Here is a 23,878-nt window from a genome sequence, read left to right as displayed (position 1 = left end):
CCAGCCCCTAAAAAGACTTACATTATGGGCTCATGTGGATGTTTTCAAGAGCTACCACCCCCTTTTACACAGGTAACAACGATCAAATTGCATGATATTGAATCAATGGACACAACGTGCCACCCAAACAGTTTACCAGCTTTTTTCTGTTTCACTAATACTGCAACTCTGTTTCTAAGTCTTTGTAGCTTCATAGCTACAGGATACTAAACTCAACTCCTGAAACACAAGGGCTAACTATAAGCGTTAGCTGTAGTTTTTTTTTTTTTTTCCCCTGTTAACTATGAATGACAGATTTTGATTAGAAAGCTTAAATATTTGTAATAGGCCCACAACTCTTGAGCAGCAGCAGGTAGGACTTATAATCAAGATCACAACAGGTCCACTATTTAGACCTAGGACTCTGCTACAGTGGTAGCTGATTCAGTCACTCACATGAACAGGAACTGGAACATCAAGCCAATTAGAAATACTAATTTCTGGTAACTAATTCTATACCTAGTAATTACGCCTAGATAAAAAATTTTAAACTTTAGTACACTAAAATATAAAAACTTGTGTGGGTTATATTAAGAACTTGATACACATTACTGTAGTATCACAAAAAAAAAAAAAAATGAAGCTTGTACCATGTTACTATTGAACCAAGTTAGAATGTTACCTACTTTGCATCCTCCTTCAATGGTTTTAATTAAAATATCCTTTAAAAAGATAAAACTTAAACCAAAAGAATTCTACTTAACTTCTCCTTTGAGGAGCCATATCATTTAAGCTTTTTACACAGGAGAAGATTTGTTTGGTGAGACTTTTAACTTAAACAAATTCAAACTGTCTAACCCAAGTTTCATTAATAAAGGCAAAATAACATTTCAATAGGAATAAATTATGAGTGACCAAAAGTTGTTACTAAATGAAAAAAAAAAAAAAACTTACATTTTCAGCCAAGTTCTAAATGCAGGTGGCTATATTAAAAACAAAAATGGCACACCTACTTTACAACTGGCCTGAAAGTTGAAAAGTCAGCTGAGAGATGGGTTAGCAGAGACTTGAACTCTCAGGGCAGGACTGAAGCATACTGACTTGAGAAATTAGACTTTAAAAATTGGCCTACTTACATACAGTCTTTCAGAAATATTCTCCAATTTTTAAGCTAGTCTCATAATAGCAAGTACCACACATCATCTGTGCACACAATTTGCATAATTATAATAGTTTATTTTTGTGCACGCCACTAAAAAAAAAAAAAAATCCACATCCTATTTTTAATTAACATCAGTAGTATTTTGTTCAGCCTTTGCAGCTTCATATGACTTGGTACAAGAAGTCACATGCCGGTGAAAACTGTCCCGCCACATAAATCTCTTCCCACAGATATTACACTCATATGGCTTTATGCCTGTGTGAATTTTCATGTGGCCAACAAGGTGATGTTTCATTTTGAATTTCTTACCACAGACACCACAGCCATAAGGCCGAAGACCAAGATGCATGCTCATATGTCGATCTCTCTGACTCTTGTGAGTGAAGCTTTTCCCACACTGACAAGGGTACAGTTTGTCAGCAGCTGAGAATCCCAAGTGGGAAGCTTCTTCTTTAATGCCTGTCACCATTTCAATGCTATCACTATAGCCTGCTGCTATAATAGTATCCTGTCTGTGGCTACTAAGATTTCCATCTGCTCTTTCTCCAGAAAACTCTTCCATAGAAGAGCCATAGAAATCAACTTGCTCATCGTAATTACTTTCATCAGCTTGTTCATCAAACTCAGCTTCAACTTTTTTTTCACCAATGTGAAAGTCCTCATCTACCCCTGAAGACTGGATAGAATGGTCTGTCTGAATAGTATTGATCGATTCAGTGACCTGGTGTTCATCATATGCAGCATGTACATCAACACCTTCACAATCCTGTTCAAATCTTTCTGGCTTCACATGGATCCAACGTTTATGAGACATGATGCTGGGCTTGCTATATATGGGTCGTGTATAATGATATTCGGCACTATCACTGGCCCCTTCTTCACCATCCTGACTGGTCATTTCAGTACTTAGTCTATCATGTTCTGTTGAAGAATTGCTGGGAAGATATTCATGTTCGGTTAGCTGAGATGACAATTCATCTTTGGAACTCTCCTCTTCATTCTCTCCATCTCTCAATTCTTGGGTTTTAGGGAAATCTGGGTGTCCACCAGAACCAAGCTCAAAGTTTTCAACTAGACCATTGTAGCTACTGCTGCTTGGTGACTGATGATCACTGCCATGATTTAGCTTTTGACAGAGGACTGTAGGATTTCCTTCTAAAACCTCAGTGCATTTGTCTACCACATGCCACATCTGGAGGAAACTGGCTGCTGTCAGATAACTGACAATTTCTAAAGCAGGCATTACTAGACGTCCTGTGTAAGTTGAGAGAAGTATATTCTCAAAAACCCTTGGATTCATAACATCAGGCAAAACTATTCTTCTGCTGTTTTTCAGTAGCACCTGGTCACAAAAGTAAGGTGAGCTGGCAGCAAGAACAGCCTTGTGGGCCCTAAAAAGATGTCCTTGGACTACAATGGAAACATCACATAATTGTCCTTGTTGTCTCTGCTGGTTTAGTTTCTGCAAAATGGTGCTAGAAAAATCAGGAAATTCCACTCGAAAAGAACTTGTTCCAGACTCCATTTCATTACAAATCTAGTTCAGTACTGCAAGAGAAAGAAAAATTATTACAAATTCCAAGCTAATGAGAAATCTGCTTTTTTCACTCATCATCTTCAACTCCAATAAAAGAAACTATCACTAAAACCACCACCCTTATTTTTGTCTTTCCTTTCTTGACATATGAATATGGTACAATAGATTTTGACACATTATCTATGATAGGACTGAATAAAATCCATCATTATGAGCAAAAAATAAAACATCATCTTTTGGGAATAACTGAAAACATCTAGTGTTATTTCCCAGGATCTTCTATTTACCTATAACTACTGAGAACGAGGGAAGATGTAGAGTACTCTAACAATTAATATATTAACCTTTAATAGAAAATAACTCAGAAAGGAATCAGTTAGACCTTCACTAAGAATGAGATAAAGCTTGGAGAGCAAGAAGGGCAAAACCTTTTTCTTAGGAATCTCTTGGTCTGGAGAGGTTGTCTAGAGGCTAACCAAAGTTTACTAGGACCTGGTTTAATATCCACAAAAGTCTTTCTGCAAAGGAATAAGTAATCATCAGCAGATACAGGGGACTACACTTCTAACTCTGTTATTCTAGATCCTGTAAGGAAAAGAATAGGTGGCCAATGAAAAACAAAGGAGCATGACTGGGCCTCTCTTGACAACCTCAATTCATTTTTTTACTTGAAAAAATTGATGCTTTTTGTTTTTATATCACTCATTTCTGCACATTATCACCCCATTCCTCCTTCAGAATCAAACTCCCCTGTAACAAAGAAAAAGTTAATGAAAAATAATTGGTATGGTATGATCTCATTTGCTAATTTACAGTGGTAGAATTCCTCATGTTCTATGAAGAGGAAGGTTTCATTATTAGTTCTCTGGCGCTAAGAAGGGCTATTACAAGTATTCAAGACTTTGACTTCCTTCTAGTATTCTTTTCATTTACACTACTCTTGATTGCTCTGTACAATGTTCTGGTTTTATTTTACTTTGCCTCAGTCCAAATAAATTTTCTCATTTTTCTGAATCTCTCACATTCTTTTTTTACTGCAAACATTATTTCATTATATTCATAAACTAGTTTGCTCACCTATTCACCAATATCATGAATACCCATTTTGCTTTCAGTTCTTTACTATCACAATAAATATATTGATATATATATTGGGCCTTTCTGTCTTTGACTTTCTTGGGCATATGCCTATCAGTGAGATTATTTAATTTAGTCAAAGGATAGGAAAATTAATCATTCCTTTCATAAATTCCATATCTTTTCCCAGGACAGTTGGACCAATTCACAGCTCCAATTGTGAATTATTAAAGTGCCTGTCTTCCTTTAGTCTCTTCAGCACAGACTAATGCCATTTTTTTGTCAGTTTTACTGATTTGCCGAGTGTAAAATATCAGAGTTGTCTTAATTTACATTACTTTTTTATGATTTTGGAATATGACTATATATAATCATTAACAGTTTAATTTCTTCTTTTGAACACCATTCATGTCCTTTGAACAGTTTTCTGTACAGGAATAGCTCTTAAGTCTTATATTTGTGTCAATTCCTGATCTGGTCCACCAGGCCTCTCCCATCTACAATGAAGGTCATTTGAGCCTAAAAACTAAGGCAGCTGAAGCTACTTGCCCAAGATCACAAAGCAAATTAATGACAAAGCTAGTTACAAAATACTGAACTACTAGGTCTAGTCTTTTTTTCATATCATCATTAGTCTTTTTTTCTATAGTACCACAGCTATCCTTCACTAAATGAATTTAGTCCTTACAAGAATTGATACTAAATAGTCTATACAAAGGATGAATGAATATAAGTAACTACTGGCATCTACATTTTTGTTATCTATAACTTATAAGCAACTTAAACTACTGGAAATCACTTGTCAATAATTGAAAACTAGAGTAAATGAAACTGCCAAAATCTCTAAGTACAAAAGTCTTGATTTCTATTTCACATGCTTTCCCGCCCCGCCACCCCAGGCAATTGGGATTAAGTGACTTGCCCAGAGTCACACAGTTAGGAAGTGTTGTGTCGGGAGGCCAAATTTGAACTCGGGTCCTCCTGACTTCAGGGCTGGTACCCTATCCACTGTGCCACCTACCTGTCCTATTTCACAAGCTTTCACTAGAAAATCAGAAATTCCCCAATGATTCAAAATAACCTCATCATGAATAATATATCCAATAAACATCCCTGACAAAACCTGAAATAAATCTCACATTGTCGAAAGACGCCAAAATACTAAATTATTTTTTATCATCAACATTAGGTAAATTCAGCATTTATAGAATCTACTTTCAAGCTACAATTTTATCCATCTTAACATATATACTTCTTTACTACTTCAAAAAATCCATGATTTCATATACTGATGTGGGGAGTACTCCTACTGACATCAACACCTTTAGTAGATGGTTCCTTAAAAATTTCAGTTCATTTTCATTTTGAGTTCACACTCAAAAAGCCTTTTCTCAGCTTAGTAGAGCTTTGCCAAAGTTTGTGCTCTGCAGGATTTATGCAATAGTTCAGGGTCAACTCCATGACAGGTGCAGTACTACAAGAAGACTTTATTTCTTTAGGTTTGCAATTCTTTCAAGTTGCATTGTTTAAGCATTAAATTCAGAAAGAGTTAGTATATGAAACCAAAATCTATTGATGTAGATTTTTTAAACTTTAAGAAACTGTTACGACTGAAAAAATTATTTTCCATCAAAAAATATCTAGGAGGCAGAATAATAAACAAGTTTGAATGCTAAACATTACATGTTATTCTTAATAACGCTGCCAATGTGGCATCTAGCAGATTAAGTCAAAGTATTTTATCAAGCAATTTTACTTTTCTTCTTAAGTAGCTACGTGGCATTTTTATGTATTTTTTTTTAAGCAACATCCAGTCATTGACCTATGACCTTATGGTTTCTTCTAACAACCCAAACAACCAAACCAACCACTCCTGACCCATGCAGAATGACAAATATGAATTCATTTATTAAACAGATGCCTATTTTATATAATTTAATGGCTTCTTTTGTATTTATTACTCACTCAACCAATTAACAATTAAGCACCTACTATGTACAAGGCACTGTGAAAGTTACAAAGATAAGTTCCATTTCTTCAGAGGAACAAGGAGGTGCACTAAGAGATCTTTTTGTCCAGTTCCCTCCCTTTTATAGATGATGAAGGAACATATAAAAAAACACCTTGGATTGTAGGAATAGTCTACTTTTTCATGCTCCTTTACAAAAACACTCATATGTTCCTGCCAAATACACCTACTCACTTGGCTCCCTAGATAACACATATTTCACCTTCACTCTTCCTGATTCTATAGTCTATCCTAGAGGCCTGCAAATAACTCTCTCCTCACTTCTTTCATAATTCTTTAACTATCACAAGAAAACTATGCTAACCTTCTCAATTGTTGCCATCTCACTTGGCAATTACTTTATACTTATTTTGTATTGACTGTAATTGCTGCCCCCTAAAAAAAAAAAAAAAAAAAAAAAAAAAAAAAAAAAAAAAAAAAAAAAGCATTTATATGATTAGGGGACAGTTTCCTTTTTAACTGTTGTATCCCTAGTGCTTGTTAGTAGGTAGACCACAAATTTTTATTATATAATTTCAATTGGGTTCTCACTGCAGTTTCCCTATTTGATTTCCCAGCAAACACTACAGCAGCTATACCAAAGTGTTCCTCCCCCCACAATATCCCTCCGCTTACCCTCTCTGCTAAGGATTTCACCACACAATTCACAGAAAAAAATTGAGGCTATTTTTCAAGAACTGCCTTTTCTCCTCTTCATCTAACATCATTCTGACATCTTCCCCTCACTATCTTCTTCACCTGACTCTCACAAAAAGATAATTTCCCCCCCCCTGCCAAAGCAAACTATCCTTCATGTATCTTTGACCCTGCTCTCTAGATGATCCATCCCCTCCCTATCATCCTCAAATGCAATTTCTCCAGCTACTGATCTATCCCGTGCTGCACACAAATGAACCCTTCCACCTCTCATCCTTAAAAAGTTCTCACTTGATCCCCACATCCTCACTAGCCACTATCCTCTCTCTCTCTCTCTTCTCCACCTCCCTTAAAATATCTATATTCTGTTCTCTTTAGTCATTTCTGAACTCTGCTATATGGAATTCGTTATTCTACTAAAACTTTTCTTTCAGACATTTTCTGATCCTCATGTTCTCGAGGTCTACTCTGTGACTCTATTAATCACCCGCTTCTAGCAGATCACCCTCTTCTCCATAGATCTTCAAAATACTTGAGTTCTCTCTTCTGGTTTTCCCTTCTAATTGTCTAACTGTTGCTTCCCAGACGTAATCTATGTCACAAGGTCTCCCATTGCATCCAGGACCATCTCCAGTCATCTTGATCTATATATTGCCACTAGACTCAGATGGTTCTGAAGAGGAAAATGAGGCTGGTGCCTTTGCGCAGCCCTCCCTATACAACTCATTTGCATGTCCTGGTATTACCTCCCTGAAGGCATGATTGATCGATCCTCTTCAAGAAGGAAGGACAAATAAGAACAAATTCTACTTATATAGCCTAGCCATGTCAAACTCAATATGTCTAAAACAAGACATTATTTCTTCTCCCCAACCTTTTGCTCTTCCCAACTTTTCTATTAAAGACAAGGAGACTATCATCCTCATAGTCATCCAGATTCACAAGCATTGTGTCATCAACATCCAATTTACCCCACATATGCAATCTGTTGTTAGGAGGTAACTAGGTGGCACAGTGGATAGAGCAGTAGGCCTGAAGTCAGGAAAACCTGAGTTCAAATGTGGCCTCAATTAACTTACTAGTTGTGTAACAAATCATTTAACTTCTGTTTGTCTTAGTATCCTCATCTATAAAATGAGGATAATAACATCATTTACTTCCCAGGAATGCTATGAGGATCAAACAAAATAATTGAAAAGTCTTACCACAAGTCTTGCATGCTATATATAAATGTTAGCTATTATTATCATTTAATATCAAATCTTACCTTTCCTATCTTCATGTCTCCTTCCCTTTCACACAATTAAAAATCCCTGATGGCAGGTTCTCATCATCTGAAACTTTACAACAAGCTACTGGTTGATTTCCCTGCCTCAAATATCTCCCCACATCATATATTCCTCTCCCCACTTAATAAATCACAGTGGCTTCCTATAAAATTGTAGTTGGAATTTAAAGGCCTTCACAAACAGGCCCCCTCCCTACTTTCCTTCTTATACTTTATTCTCCTCTGCCTGGTATTCTAGGATCTAGAATCATTGACCTACTTCCTACAAGAGCCTCTATCTCCCAACTCTGTGCCTTTTGCTGGCTATCCTTCAATTCCTAGAATGCTTTTGCTCCTTACCTTCAGTTCAAGAAGAAGAGAAAACTCAAATCTCTCCTTCCACAGGAAGCTTTCCCCAGTTCTCTCTACCCTTTGTTTGAGCCCAGATGGCTCAAAGTGAATGCAATTAGCAATCCTTTCTTTTTTGGCCAGAAATCCTGAGGATATTCCTCTCCCATAGCTTTTTTCTTTTTTCTTCTCTTTTTTCTTTTTGGTTAGATAAAAGAGGCCATTCTTTGCCTCACTTCTTACCTAACCTTAATCACAGAATGGGTGTTGCCTCAGTCAAACTGAGATCTGGGAAAACCCTTAGCTTAAAAAGGCCAAGGTCTCTCACTGTATCTGGAATCATTTCCAATCTCTAGTCCTCCTGATCTTTATTTTGCTACTACACTCATATGGCTCCAGAGGAAAAAGTGAGATGGATTCTTTGCAGAGCCCTCCTTCATTTAAACAAAATCACTTGCAAGTCATGGCTTGTCATGGCATCAACTACTTGATGATCACCTTCCTCTATAAGAATGAAGAGCAACCACATCCCTTCCTATTATCTTCCTTCTGGAGATTGCCTTAACTTTATACTGTATTTATCTTGCATGTAGCTATTTAAATTTTGCCTTTCCCATTAGAATGTGACATCCTTGATGTGAGGATGCTTGAGAGCATCCTTTTCTAGTATCCCCAATGCTTAGGACAGTGCCAGGCACAAATAAGTACTTGATAAATGGTAGATGACTAACTAGACATTGCAGATCCTGAATAAATGTTTGAGAATAATGAAAAAAACTTGCAGAGCTACTAAAAAATTCATTAGACATTAAATCCAATAAAGAAGTGAATAATAAAATTTCAAAATAAATTAAATTGTACAATACTACAAAATAAAATTAAAGAACATATAATGTATGAGTAATGAGCAAGGTGAATTAGAAATTCTAAGACAAGGAGGCAAATTTGATCTTTTCTCTATCAAGAGATTTGGTAGGAATGAAGAACACCAAGCTTAGAATGTTTTTTGGGAAAATGTGTCTTATTCACAAATATCAAGGCAAACAAAATGTTTTAAGAGACAAGATGATTTTATGTGTATTAAGAAGCCATATATAGTTATGTGAGAAAATGCAAAAGGAGATGGGAGGTGGGAAGAACATGTTGGAAAGCATTTGGGTGATATATCAATGGAGGCAGAAGCTTAAAGAAGAGCAGCACAAACTTAATGCTCTGCCCAGACCACTTGGCTGAAAAGAGATGAGAAATGAAGGAAAGAAATCATAGTTCTGGATCTGAAACATAATACTGTAATGAAAAAGGACTTCAATTTTCCAGTATAATTTTCTCTGCTAAAAACAGAGCAGTTAAAAATTTCTTGATTTTCCTTACCATGCTTCAAATGATAGTGGAACCAATAAAGAGAACTTCTATTCGGGATTTGATTCTCATCAAGAAGTTTTGAAAAACTAGCTGCTCCAAGTAGAAATAGTTGCAACTTTGAGATAAGTGACTAGTCCATTAAAGAATTGATAACAGAGGAAAAAGCAAACAAGATCTAGAATGTTCTAATTTTTTTCCCCTTGTTTAAAAAAAAGTATTGATTTTTTTAATATCACTTTCATTTCTAAATATAATCTTCTGTATCTATAGAGTGCTCCCATTACCATTTTAGGAGAATAAATTAAAAGTGCACAGAAAAACAACAGGCAAATTCCTATAATCAAAAATTCTATGACAGTAATAAAGCCAGGAGGGAAGGCAAATTTTCAATAATGGAATTTCAAAGACACAAAGAGAAAAAATGCTGATGAGAAAAAGAGAAGGTACAAGGGAAATGTCTAGAAAGATTAAAATGATTGTTTAGTAATTCAACCAACTTAAGGTTTTTAGATAGACATTGGAGGCAAGGGCAGATAGTGGAGAATAAATACGTAAGTGGCATGGTTCTTTAGGAATACTTAGGAGGGCTACAGCTCACAATGTGTTTATGTTGGCAAGGAAAAAAGGATAACAAAGATGGTAAAAAAAAACACAATAAAGAAAGAGAAGATGCCCCTTTCCTCAGGGTGACTAGACAATAAAAGGAACAGAGAAGAGGGTAGAGATATTAAAAGCTTCTTTATTTCTGTTTCCTCTGTCAAAGAAGAATGATCTTTAGAACAGAAAACAGAGAATGGAGAGAAAATGAGAGCAATTACCTACCCTTTATGAGATGAACTACATTCTTGGGAAACTAACAACCATTAAGTGATTTCTATGTTCCAGGACCAATGCTTGGCACTGAAGAAAAAAAGGAAAAAACATCCTAACACTCAGCATAGCATCTGACATAGTAAACTCTTAATAAAAGTTTCTGCACTCAAAGTGCTTACTTTCTACAGCTAATCAGAAAACTATAATATATAATTGCTGAGCCATGATTGGAAAGCTTCTAAAGATTGTACAAAGACCTCTAAAAAAGAAATGACAAATATTGTCTCAATTTTCAAAAAAAAGGGATAAAGTAGAACTTGCAAACCAAAGGCCAATGAGTTGACTACATTCAAAACAGGGGTTAGTGAAAAAATAGTCAAAAGGAGCAAATATGGCTTCAACAAGAACAAGTCATGCCAAATTAACCTCATTTCCCTTTTCTTATACATTTACTAAGCTAGTAGAAGAATGCTACAAATATATTTTATCTAGATTAGCAAAGTAATTGGCCAAGGTTACCACATAATTCTTGTAGAAAAAATGAGTGGATATGGATTAGATGACAACATAATCAGGGGAATCCAGCCTAGACCCAAAAAGCTATCTATCATTAATGATTTGATGTCAATTTGGGAACTCTCCAGTGGAGATATATATGTGTGGCCTTCTATTTTTTTAAATTCTTACTAACTTAGACAAAGAAATAAATGATATCCTTGTTAAGTCTGAAAATGACACAAAGCATTATAATTTTATACACACACATAAATCATTGTACTGTAAAATTTATGAGAGTTAAAAGTGCAAACAGTACTACACAGGGTTGTCCAGGATGCATTAGTTATCCAGAAGATGTTAGGGTGGCACTGAAGGTGTCCAGTTTCTAGTGGGCTTGTCTTATTAGTTTATTGTGTATGGAGACAGGGTAGGTGTTTATTCTTAGGCAGTTAATGTCATCAGGGTTGGGAGAAATAAGGATGACTGGAAGTTTAAAAATATAACTTCAATAAGAATAGGTCATGTCAAACAAATTAAGCTTTTTATTAAGCTGCAGAAGGAATACTACAAATATATTAATATTTGTATCTCAGGTACAATTGGTGATAGTACCAAGTAGTATAATGTGACAGTATCAAGTTTCAAAAAGGATTCTAAATCAATGATATTTACTAATTTCAAGAACAAATCACAAGATAGTAGTTTATTTGAAAAAGCAAAGCATTTTAGTAGATTGCAAGTGACTGAGTTAACTGTGATAAAGCAATAAAAAATGCTAATGTTATCTTAGGCTGATTTAAGAGAACTACAAGTCCAAGAAACTGGAGATGAGAGAACCACAAATTTTGTCCTGATCAGACAACATTTGAAATACTATTTTCAGTTCCGCTTGCTATATTTTAAAAGGAAAATTTACAAGGTCGAGCAATCATGATTGAAATAAGCCTTTAAGATCAAGAAATATTACAACAGAGATGTAAACACCTCAAGTGGTGAAGTGGTTTATCCAACACTGCATGGATCCAACTATTAAAAGAGAAGGGGAAGGAGAGGGAAAGGGAGAGAGAGCAAACATTTTACTCACCTGCCATCAGCAGCAAAAATGCTCACATTTACCACTATCCTGTTTAGACTCATTCTTTTAAATTCTTAGTCACCTTTATTTCTCCCAACCCTGATGACAATGAGTATCTAACTGCCTAAAGGTCAACACTACCCAGACACAATAAACTTCAGTCTTCCAAATCTCTCAATCCCACTCATAACTGAACACCTTCAATGCTCCTCTTAACATTTTCTGGATAACTACTGCATCCCAGGCAACCCTATACAGTACTGGTTGCACTTTTAACTCTCATATTTGACAACACAATGGTATGTGTATGTAGGCGTGTGTGTGTGTGTGTGTGTGTGTGTGTGTGTGTGTGTAGAAAATTACAATGTAATAGGAATCAGCCACTCCTTATTCCCCATGGACACTTCCAGATTCTCCTAGTAGCAGTTACCCAGTAAATTCTCTTTTGAAGTTTTCTATTAACACCAATCACCCATTCAGAATATAGGTATTTGTTATTTACTGGCTCCAAAGTCATTTTCCATCCTTTCTCCCGAAGTCCTTATATTAAGGGATGTCAACACTTTAAATCTTAGTGTTTACAACTCTGTAGTATCATATCATTTGAAGACTCAAATATCTTACTTATCCTATTTCTCAATCAACTCAATTCCCATAATTAAAACCCCTCTTAGTTATAGAAATGACAACAACCTTGATCTTGCCAGTACTACAAGTGTTCAACTTCTGTGATCATTAACTCCTGAAATTCCTTTAGACCATCATAACCTGCTATATAATCCCATCTCTCCCATGCCTCCTAAACTTACTCAATGTCCTTACCAAAATACTCTGGACGAAGTACTTTCCTAGGCTATTATCACTACTTTGGCTTTACTTTCCTCTTCTCAACAGTGAACCTTTAGTTAATCTGTTCAACTCTAGAACATCCTAGTCTTGAATCATTGTCAATTCATGCTTGTCAAACCCCTAGCTATCTGCTTCCTTTGGTCCTTCTTGTGTGCTATTGATAGAGCTGGAAAAGTTAGATGATCAAAGTATATAGCCCAACCCTATGTTATCTAATCTCATCTTACTGCAAAAAACAAAAAAATCCTTTTATTCCTAATTGCTTCTTGTTCCTACTCATCACAGATCTACAACAATTATCCCAAACCTTGGCTCTTTTCAAAAATTAAGCGATTTCAAGGCAAATTCAATAGACTTATGATGGAAAAAGCCATCTGCATCCAGGATGACTATGGAGATTGAATGTGGATCACAACATAGCGTTTTCACCTTTACTGTTTGTTGGCTTGTTTTATTTTTTTCTCACTTTTTTTCTCTTTTGATCTGAATTTTTTTTTTTTTTTTTTTTTTGCACAGCATGATATACGTGGAAATGTTTAGAAAAATTGCAAATGTGTAACCTACATTGTATTACTTGCTGTCTGAGAGAAGGGAAAGAGGGAGAGAAAAATTTGGAACATAAAGGTTTTACAAGGGTGGATGTTGAAAACTATCCTTGCATGCATTTTGCATAAAAAAGATATTTTTAAAAAATTATCTTCATTACTCTAGCTATAAGTCATCTACCTTATCCTCACCTTTCCCATCTCTCTGTTGAAATTCTCCTAAGCACTTATTTTATTCTGATTTGCAGGAGGATTTGTATTTGTCTTCTTTCTACCATAGCTTGAGATTAAATATTTACTACACAAAGAACTGTGACATAGCAGTTTTCCATGACCCTTATTTAAAAGTCTTAAAGACATGATAGGCAATACATATTTTTTCATTTTTGCATCAGCATGATAAAATAGTGCCTTTTACAGAATAGGTACTTAATAATGCATACTGAATTGAATTGACTAATTAGCAAGACAAGTGAGTATAGTATGATGAAAACTGCTAACTTAAAGCCCCTAATTCAGGATTGGAATGCTGACTCTGCTTTTTATTTCTTTAGTCATTGTATCTCTGGACCTCAGTTTCTGCTTTTGTAAAATGAAAAATCAGGATGAGATAATGCCTAAAGTGCCTTCCATAGTTTATGGAAAAGCTTATACAAAGGTAATGAAGGTTTTGGCAGCAGGATTAAAAAGGAAAGGGGTTGATTATTAGAGCTACTGCAGAGGCAGTCAAAAAAAAAATTTGATATCTGATTCAATGTGAGGGTATAGAAAGGAGTCTAAATGACCAGTTCAACAACAAGATGACTATCTCCTATACTTTGATCATCTGTAATTTCATTGTTATGGGTATTTGCGCAGATTTTTCCAAAATCTATTAGTCCATCTGTGGGAATTGCTAGGAAGGAAAAAACTCTCAATCTACAACTAACCTAAGTGATGAGTCTCACTGAATTTGGCAAAGCTGCTTCTTGGACAACAAATTATTCTGTCATTGGTCCCATATAACAAGTTTTTCCAACTAAAGTAAACTCTGTCAAGACCTTACATTTCACTGGCATAGGAATTAAGAATCCTAAGTCACAATCACACAGAAATCACCTCAACACCACAATGAAACATCTTGATATAACTGCAGTAAAAGATCTATCAATAGTTAAACTCAACGTCTAAATGTCTACCATTTTTACTTTGTTATATTAAATTTTACTTTATTATAAGTAAGTTTTACTAATAAACCTTTTAACTAGAACAGCAACCAGAAAGACTGAGATTTTAAACTTTGATACCTTTTTTAATGAAAGAAAATAGAAGCCATTCTAACATAAATAATAAAAAATATAGATGCCACATTGACATCTTTTTACCTCAAATCATGTAAAATTCTATCCCTTAGTAGTGGATCTCATAGCTGATATTTCAATAATTCATGAAAAAATTGCTTCTTGAAGCCCCACCGGGCAAAATGAGAAGCAGTGGATGCACCTCTCAGGTGTCAAATCCATACAGGGATAAAATATCTTAACAATGAGAGATGTCCAGAAGTGGAATGGACTGGTTCTGCAGGTGGCAGATTTCCTATCACTACAAGTTATAGTGAATAGATGATTACTCATTGAACACGCTATATTTGGATGGGTTTACTGGTTGGAATAGATGAGATCTTTTCAATTCTGAGATTCTATATGACTATACACTAGTGTGGACACCACATTAACAGCAAAGATCAAAGGCCCTCACATTTCACAAAAATGCTTGACTATTATCAAATAAAATTTATTGAATGACAATTGTATTATCATATCTGTTAGAAATAAAAATACTACAGATATAAAAAGTAGTCGAGGAAAGAATTCAAAAGTACCCCCGGTGCTATGAATGTTTCCACATTCATTTTATTATTTATTTCTGCCTGTGTATTTTTGTACAAACATAACCACAACTTTTTAAAAATTGTTTTCAGTCTCTGGATATTACCAGAACATATAAAACTTATTCCTACCTATAAATTTTTACCCAATGCACAAAATGAAGTGCTCCATTATTTTTCCTAATGCTTTTTTGGTTAGCTGAACTTTAATGGTAAACAATAAGTGCAAATTGTCATTTTAGAAGTATTTCTCTTTATAAAGCTTCTGCAACCAAATTTTCAAGATTTAGAAAAAATGTTTCAAAAATCAAGTTAAAAAAAAAAAAACCCAACACAGATCTATTAAATATCTCATTACATATGAGCAACTACACCAAGTACTGACTCTCAGATTGGACTTTATGAAAGTGATGCCTATGACACAGAAGAGAAAATTTGATTTACTTTAGGGTTTTATATATACATTTTTAGAATGTAAAAAGTTAAAATACGTATCCTTGAAAACATGAATTTCAAATCAAGAGCAAAAGATTTTGCCTATAAAATTTCAAGTGTTTAAAGGATTAATCAATAATACTATTTGTAAATCTCAAGTGATACTTTTGTTCTTAGGACCACATCCCTGCTAATATTCCTTATCCCAATTCATTTTGAGAAAACTTTTTAGTAATAAATAGTAATATAATATTTATATAGCTCTTTAAATAATAGTAAAGTACTATACAAATTTTTATTTTATCCTTACCTCATATGTAGGTGCTATTATTATTCTCATTTTACAGATGAAGAAAGTGAGGTATACAAGTCAAGTGACTTGTCCAGGATCAGACAGCTAACCTCTGAAGCTGGATTTTAACTTGGGTTTTCCTTCCTGAAAGGTCCAGTGCTTTTATCTACTAGGCCACCTAGCTAACCTCTCATAAACATGACATACATAACTAAAGAATATCTGCTCTAAAAACAAAAATGGAGAATATAAATCCCTAACTCCATACAAAGCATATAAAGTAAAATTAGGATGTAAATTTTCACTGTTTTGAATTAAGTTTACAAATGGAAATTTTATGATTGTACCAATGTCTTATGAAACTCCATTTATAAACATAATTCAAGATTCAAAAAAGAAAAATTTGTGTCAATGTTATAACACTGTAACTTCTGTGTCTGATGTTAAGACTTTTTAAATAGCTCCCTCAGAGCAACTACTAGTTTAAATTAAAGAACATAATACAAAGTTCTTATTCCCTACCATGGTATATACTGAAGAAGTTAATAAATCATTCTGAATGTCAGCATGGTAATAAAAGATGCATTTTTCAATCTTAAAGTTTCCTTCACAAGGAAAAACAAAGCCTTACTGAAATTTCCTAAAGAAAATCGTACACTGAATCCCAAATGACTGTGGGAGGGGAAGTTATAGGCAGAACTTGACTTCATTTTTATTTCATTAAATCCATTGAGGTCTTGATTGATAGTTAAGTGCTTTGAAAATGCATGTTTAAAAGATACTTAATAAATGTTTATAATACTGACTAGACACAAATATGCAACTATTCCTTGCTTATTTACCATAAAAGTTGTAGAATAAAATTTTATTTCAGATGTTAAATGCAAAATGTTAAACAAATAATCACCTAATGATTGTTTTTTCATTTGGTTTTATACACACTAAATTTGTTCAAAATATGTCCATATAAAATATTCCATATATTAATTTGAAACCAAGCCTTCTCAAAACACAATGTTAACTGTATGAGAGAGCATTCAGTATCTTTTAAACTATACCTATGACTTCCATTTTAATTAACCATAATTAATCTATAGTTTACACAAGGGGAAGCTTACTAAGGGGTAGAGTGAGGTTATTCAAATTCATTAAGAAATGAATATAATGTTCAAAAAAATCATCAACAAAACAAATCTATAGCCAGTTTATAAGGTACAATTACAACATATTTTACTACCTACAGAGGTGATAAAAATCTTTTTTTAGCTAGGGATGTTACTGATGGACAGTATTAATCCTTGTCCATACCACATAAAGAGGAATATGTTCAGTTCTACTACCATATTTGAAGACTGACCACGACAGAATTATGAATTTCCAGAGAAGGATAATCTCATGATGAAATATCTGAAGATCAGGTCATGAGGACAAGTTGATAAACAGATTTAATAGTGGTCTTCAAATATTTTATAGAATTGAGAAGAGGAATTATACTTGTTTTGCTATTATCTCAAAACAGCAGAATTGCAGCAAAGTTTTAAGTTGCAGGAAGATTTAAGTTTGATGTAAAGAAAAGACTTCCTAGTGATTAGAAATGTCCACAAATAAAACAGAATACTTCAGGAGGAAATGGGTTACATCTAACTGGAAGTCTTCAAGCAAAGCTGGATGATGAACTACTTCTGAGTGGAGAAAGATTTCCTGTTCAAGTACAAATTAAATTGTATTACTTCAAGGTCCCTTTCGATTCTAAAATTCTATGTTTCTGTAATACTTTAAATTTTCCATTTAAAAATATTTCTAAGTAGTAAGTACTCAGTCAAGTAAATGACTAACTTTACAATAAAATAAAATTAATGACTTGATTACCAAAGGCAATGCTACATTTGTATCATGAAGAATGGCAAATGAGCAAATTTCCAAAAGGTTCTTTTTAAGAAAATGGGGATATTATTATGCTTTTATCAATCATAAGATCATTTCTTTTTCATATCACCTCAGATCTGGAAAGAACTTTAGAAATAATAAAGTCTAATCCCTACCTGAATAAGAATTCCTTCTACAACATTCTTCAAGTTTTCTAACAGCCAGCTCAAGACTTCCAGGAACACATTACCTCCTAAAAACCTGCCACTTTGGGTCAGCTTTTAATTCACATTAGTAGGAAGTTCTACATATAGCATATTATCATTTTCAAAGCACTTTTCCAGGATGAAGTTAATGATGCAAGTAGTAATATCCCCATGTCACCAAGGAGGAAACTATGATTTTTAGGGGAGAGGGAGGTTAAAACTAATCACCCATGGTCAAAAGCTACTTCAGGTTATTTGTAATTTATTGCATCCAGTGACATTTGTCAAAAAGGACTTATGTTTACAATCCTTAGAAAAGACAAGAGTCTGGGGGAAAATGATGGATTTCGAGCCAGGGGATCTAGAATCAAATATTGGCTCCTATATTTAATAGTTGAAGGAACAGCTTAATTTCTCTGATCCTCATTTTCCTTACCTGTCAAAATAGAGATCATAATACTTGCACATTACCGACTTCATAGAACTGTTGTGAAGACACTTGTAATACTTTAAAGCACTATAGAAACAGGGTTTTTCAAAATTACCTATGGGATACAGTGAGTTTCTTCATCTGCACAATGAAGACAGGAATACTTGGCATGGCCAATCTCACACGATTCTGAGGAAAGCACTTGGTAAGCCTAAAGAAGTTGAAGTTATTATTATTATGCACAAACTACAAATTCAAAAGTATATATATTTTTGAGAAGTAGTTACTAGGAAAAGATAACAGTATTCTATAAGTTGGATATACAGTTTTTTTCCTTTAGACTTTCTCCCTCTTTAATATTCCTATGTACCATTGTGTCACCTGCATTATTATCAGCCAATTAAACTGTAAACTCAAGCTGGGCAGAGCATATACCTAACTTAACTTCTGCATAGATCCCAGCAGAGAAACAGCATTCAACACACAAGTAATTCATATATGCATGCTGAATGAAAATTAATGTCTAAAAATAATAATGCCATCATTTATCCATTTAGTCAAATCCGCATGATTATCAACATAAAAAGCATAACACCAAATTCAAATCTCAAATTTCTACAGATGATCTCTTAAGATTATTTCCAAATGCTATGACTATGTAGGATAAAAGAACAGTACCAATTTATTTCTAAGGCCTTAAAATTTACAAAGTACTTCTCCCTCCCTTCCCCCCTCCCCCAACCTTCTCTATGAAGTATTCCTTTTACCATTTGCCCAAAATGAGGAAATAGTTTTGGAGGTGAAGTGACTTGATCCTGGGTCAAAATTATTAAGTCAAAAAGTTCTAATACAAGATCAGGTCTCTTGATTCCAAGATAAATTTATTGATTTCGACTCAGTACAGGCTGCAAATAATAATATTTAACATAACATCTTTTCAATCGCATTCCAGAAGGGAAGTCTTAGTTTGTTTCAAATTTTTCTTTCTTTTTTTAATAACTTTTTTTAATGTTCTTCCAGTGCATCTCTTGGCTTTAGATCAAAATTTATCATCCTATGTATTTACAGAACATATGTGTGTCATGAAATGAAGCTCTCCCTGGCCAAAAGTTCTGAACTGATCCTTTCCCTTTATGGGTTTCATTAGTGGGAAGAGAGGCTCCTTTACACTGTACAGTAGTTGGACCTTGGAAAACACCTAGCCAATCTCTTATTTTACAAAGGAAGAATCCGAGACCCTCGAAAATAAAAGGCTTGCCCAGGATCAGATACAGAGTAATAAGCGCAGGTGGAACCTGAACTCGGGTTTTCTCATTCTAAGTCCACGGCAACTCCCACCATATAAGGAATACGCTCATACATACATTGCACACACAGGCACAAACGTACATATCCTTCTCAGACAAGTACATCGCACACATGCATAAACACATTCAAACAAAATGACAACATCCCCGAACATTAGGGATGGAAAGAACCCAGACAATCTTAACTTCTAAATGAAGTTAAATGGCTGAGACTGTAAATGACTTGGACAAGGTCACAAGCTGAATCAGTGACAGCCCCAACGCTCTAGCCTCCACCCAGGGTTCTCTCTGTGTACCGAGGCCGTGCTGGGGCGGAGGCCCCGTGAGTCAGGGCGGTGGAGTCGAAAGGTTCTCGAGCCGCCGAGGGCCCCGGGCTCATCTAGCCCCTATCCCACCGGAGGTAGCAGTTCCGTTCTCCCAAATAAGCCCCAGCGAGCCCAAACAGGCGCCGCCGGGACCTGGGCTGCCGCGTCCGCGGCGGAGCGGCGGCCATAAAGGCCGGCGCAGAAACAAACCTATGCCCCCACACCCACCCTCCGCCTCAAATCGGGCTTCCAGCCAACTTCCCAACGACTCTTGACGGGCCAGGCCTCGGCAAGGCTGGATCTTGGGGTCTCACCCCCCGGCCCGACCAGCAGGCCTCACCTGGGCGTCGGCCTCTCACATCGCTCCCTCGCCCCGTGGCAGCGCTTTCCTCGCCCTCCTCTGCCTCAGCCGTTCACAACCGGCGCCAGTTTGGTCCCGCGACCCTCTACCAACCGCCCCAGCAGCAGCCGCCGCAGCTGCTGCCTCAGACCCGCGCCCACCCGGAAGTTCTTCCAGGCACTTCCGGCAGGAGCGAGCCAGGGAGGCCGGGAAGCGGAGAGAAACGGGGTGGGCGTAAGAGGGTGGGAGTGGAGCATGGGGCGGAGCTGGGGGCGGGGCTGCTAGTGATTTGTCCGAGAAAAGGCGGACCGGACGAGCTCGTTAGCACGTCCACCTTTTACACACATACACACATACACACACACATACACACCCACACCCAACACGTACGCAGAGAAGGGCAGGGAGAGGAGGAGCAGAAAAACCAGGGAGGGCGAGGAGTGGGGGGTTGGAGAGCGCACGTGCGCGCAAGCTCTGGGAGCTACTTGGCAACGCGCCTGCATTTACCCCTTAGAAGAGCCGGTTCTAGCAAGATCTGAACTTGAGTCGGGGACCGGCCTGGGCTACCTGTCGCATCCCACCCGCAGTCTGGTCCCCTCCTTCCGAAAGGGAGGCTGGATTGGTGGGCCGGGGGGGAGGGAGGAGGGGAGGGAGGGGAGACGTGAAAGCGGGTGGCCGAGGAGGCGGGGCCGGCGTGCGAGCGCTTGGTGACCCAAGCGTGCCCTGAAGACGCACCCTCATCCCGCATACCCACGGCTCCCTCCCGTCCTAACCCTGCGCGCTAAGTCATACGCCCACGCGCACGCCTTGTCTAGCTAAGCTTGCTGTGTATTACACACACACACACACGCGTTTCATACAGACATTTATGTAACATAAAGTTTGTATACACACGTTATATTTACACACATATGTAAAAAGAGTCTCACAGGCCAAGCTCTCAAATTCTGTGTAACGGGAGAAGTCCGCAGGCACGGCTGTGCAACGAGATACCTGCCGAACAAACTGGAGGTGTCTCACACCAGGATTAAGGACTTCTGGGAAAGGCTTTTTGAGGGAGGGATGGTCTGAACCAAGACTTGAAGGAAGCCACGGAAGTGAGGAAGCAGGGGTGAGGAAGGGGCACGCAGGACATCCAGGGGGCACACTGGAATGGGAAGATGAGCGTGTCATGGGGAATAAATGAGGGAGAGTGAGTGAGTGTAAGAAGACTGGGAAGATAAAAAAGGATTAGTCAGATTACGAAGGTCCTCGTAGAGATGCTGGAGGGAATAGAGATCCACTAAGGTTTATTGAATGAACTGTTAATAGGTTGAAATTTGCACTCCACTAAATAAATACCCCAGATCGTTTTTCAGGCAAACTGCTGTCCGACCATACCTCCCCGTCTTGTACCTCTGAAGATAGTTTTTTTGAACCAAGAGTAAGACTTTTGTATTTGTTCCTATTAAATTTGTTGAACCAAGAGTAAGACTTTTGTATTTGTTCCTATTAAATTTCCAGCCCAGGGTCTGTCAGGATCCTTTAGAGTCTAATTCTGACATATAGTGTGTTAGTCATCGTTTTTGTAATCTGCACATAAAAACCAAAAAAAATGTGTGAAGAGAAATTCCACAACATGTTATCTATATCATTTTCCAAGCCATTTTCTGTTTAAAAAGAAAAAAATGACACAAGGCCAGACTTATGTAACTTTACTCAAAACCTTCCAAGTTAACTTTGAACCATTAGTGACTTTTCTATCTAATGACCCCCACCATTTAACAAGTTCCAAATCCCTCTAATTGTATTTTTATCTGGACCCACATCTCGTTATCTTGTTCACACAAAGCATGAGAAGCTTTAGCAAATGCTTTGCTAACCTCCAGGTAAACAATATACCATCTTCCTTTTCTACAAGCCTAGTTAACTTTGTCAAAAAAAAAAAAAAAAAAATAGGTTACTTGGTCCTGATTTGTTCTGAATGAAATCATGCTATTTGTGATCATAGCCTACATTACTAAATATCAATCAAGTATCTGTTTAATAGCTTATTATAGAACCTTTTTAAGAATTAAACTCCTGAACTATAGTTTGCAAACTTTATTCTTTTTTTTTTTTTTTTTTTTTTTTTTTTTTTTAAGAATCAAAACATTTGCCCATCTTCAGTTCAGAGGCGTTCTCCTGTTCTTCATGATCTTTTTACATATTACTGACAGTTGCTCAGCAATAATATCTGCCACTTCTTTGATTTCTTTGGAGTTAATCATCTAAGTCAGGTGACCTGAATACACTGAGGGCGGCTGGGTGTTCTTTTTCTCTGTCTCTTTACTAATTGGGTGTTAACTTCCTATTAGCCATTTTGTTTTATCCATTCTAGTCTACAGGTCATTCTATTTGGCAGCAAAACAGAATTGAGAAGCTCTCCTCTTTCTTGTTATTATTGTCTCACCAACCCTGAACAACAGTCCTATGCCCTCTTCTAGGAATCTTTTTCTTCAATATAGCTGTAAGAAAAAGTCTTGTTTTTCTTAGCTCTCGCTCTCTCAGTTCATTCTGAGCCTTTGCATTCCTGATACTATTCTTATACCACCATTCCATGATTTTGTATATATTTCTATTTTTCTGTCCATGCTTCCATCTTCTGTGTGTGTGTGTGTGTGTATAAATAATTGCTTGGTGAGTTATCTGTAAATTCACATTAATATCAGATAACTGATACTGTTTTCTCTCCTCATTATAATTGTTTTCCTTTATGTCTTAATTTCATTCTTGAGAATTCCCATCCCTTTCTGACTGACTTGTCCTATAAAAATTTCTTCCATAGGATCCTATCTATCCTTCTGAATCCTCTAGTTCATCTTACTTGTTGCCTAAATATTGTATATTTTTGCATAGACATTTGAAGCCATTGGTTTTACCTCTGACTCTTCTCTTGGATTTTTGTCTTCTATTAAGTTGGGTATATCTCAGTTGCTATATTGAAGTTTTTTCCTATGACAGTTTTCTTCTTCTAGGTCCTCCCTTTTCAATTTGAAGTCCTAACCCTCTCCAAACACAAACACCATATACATACTCATATTCTCCATATATACACCAACTTATACCCACATTGAACTTATATAGATACTCCAACAGCTCTACCCTCACCTGCCATTTATGTTTTCACATACAGCCTTCTCTCCTGACCTATACTATCCACTCCAAACAGTTGATCAACCAACAGACCAATGTTTGTCTCGCATAGACTCACCCTGATATACTCCATGTTCCCCCAGACATACTTCTCATCTACTTTGACCCAAATACATATATATACATATATCACTCACACATATTGACCCCTCCCACATACCATATACCAGTGTCTTCCCACAAAGATTGACCTACAATTACACTGACTCACCTCACCCGCACCCCTAGCTGTACACTGATTTGTACCCACTCCCACTCACTCCTCCACATAACAACTTTCTTCATATATGACCTCTCTCTATATAGTATTCACCATACTGTCCCCCATATACCCAGTAATCCCTTTTCACACAGCATCTACAGCCTCTTCTCTTCTTATCATCCCAATAGAGAATGCATCCCCATTCTGAGTCCACACTTAAGCTCTCCCCACATACCAACTGACCCCATGACTTCCCCACATGACACTATCCATACAC

The 23,878-nt window shown here is 36.5% G+C and overlaps 1 protein-coding gene across 4 annotated transcripts; it reads right to left on the bottom strand.

Annotated features, from left to right (window-relative positions):
• Positions 1-227: 227 nt before the first annotated feature.
• ZBTB43 (zinc finger and BTB domain containing 43) lies at positions 228-20,427 on the bottom strand. 4 transcript variants are annotated; one of them, XM_031954310.1, is made up of 3 exons: positions 20,226-20,427; positions 18,389-18,484; positions 228-2,689 (listed from the first exon to the last, which is right to left on the bottom strand). In XM_031954310.1, exon 3 carries the CDS (start codon positions 2,664-2,666, stop codon positions 1,263-1,265), a length of 1,404 nt encoding a protein of 467 aa, XP_031810170.1. In that variant the 5' UTR covers positions 2,667-2,689; positions 18,389-18,484; positions 20,226-20,427; the 3' UTR covers positions 228-1,262. The 4 variants fall into 4 exon arrangements, with proteins under 4 accessions (XP_031810170.1, XP_031810171.1, XP_031810172.1 ...); XM_031954311.1 differs by lacking the exon at positions 18,389-18,484; XM_031954312.1 differs by lacking the exons at positions 18,389-18,484; positions 20,226-20,427 and adding an exon at positions 11,793-13,136.
• Positions 20,428-23,878: the final 3,451 nt, after the last annotated feature.

This window comes from Sarcophilus harrisii, chromosome 2 (assembly GCF_902635505.1).
Source record: "Sarcophilus harrisii chromosome 2, mSarHar1.11, whole genome shotgun sequence".
NCBI lineage: Eukaryota > Metazoa > Chordata > Mammalia > Dasyuromorphia > Dasyuridae > Sarcophilus > Sarcophilus harrisii.
This window is presented reverse-complemented; position numbering and strand designations above follow the sequence as displayed.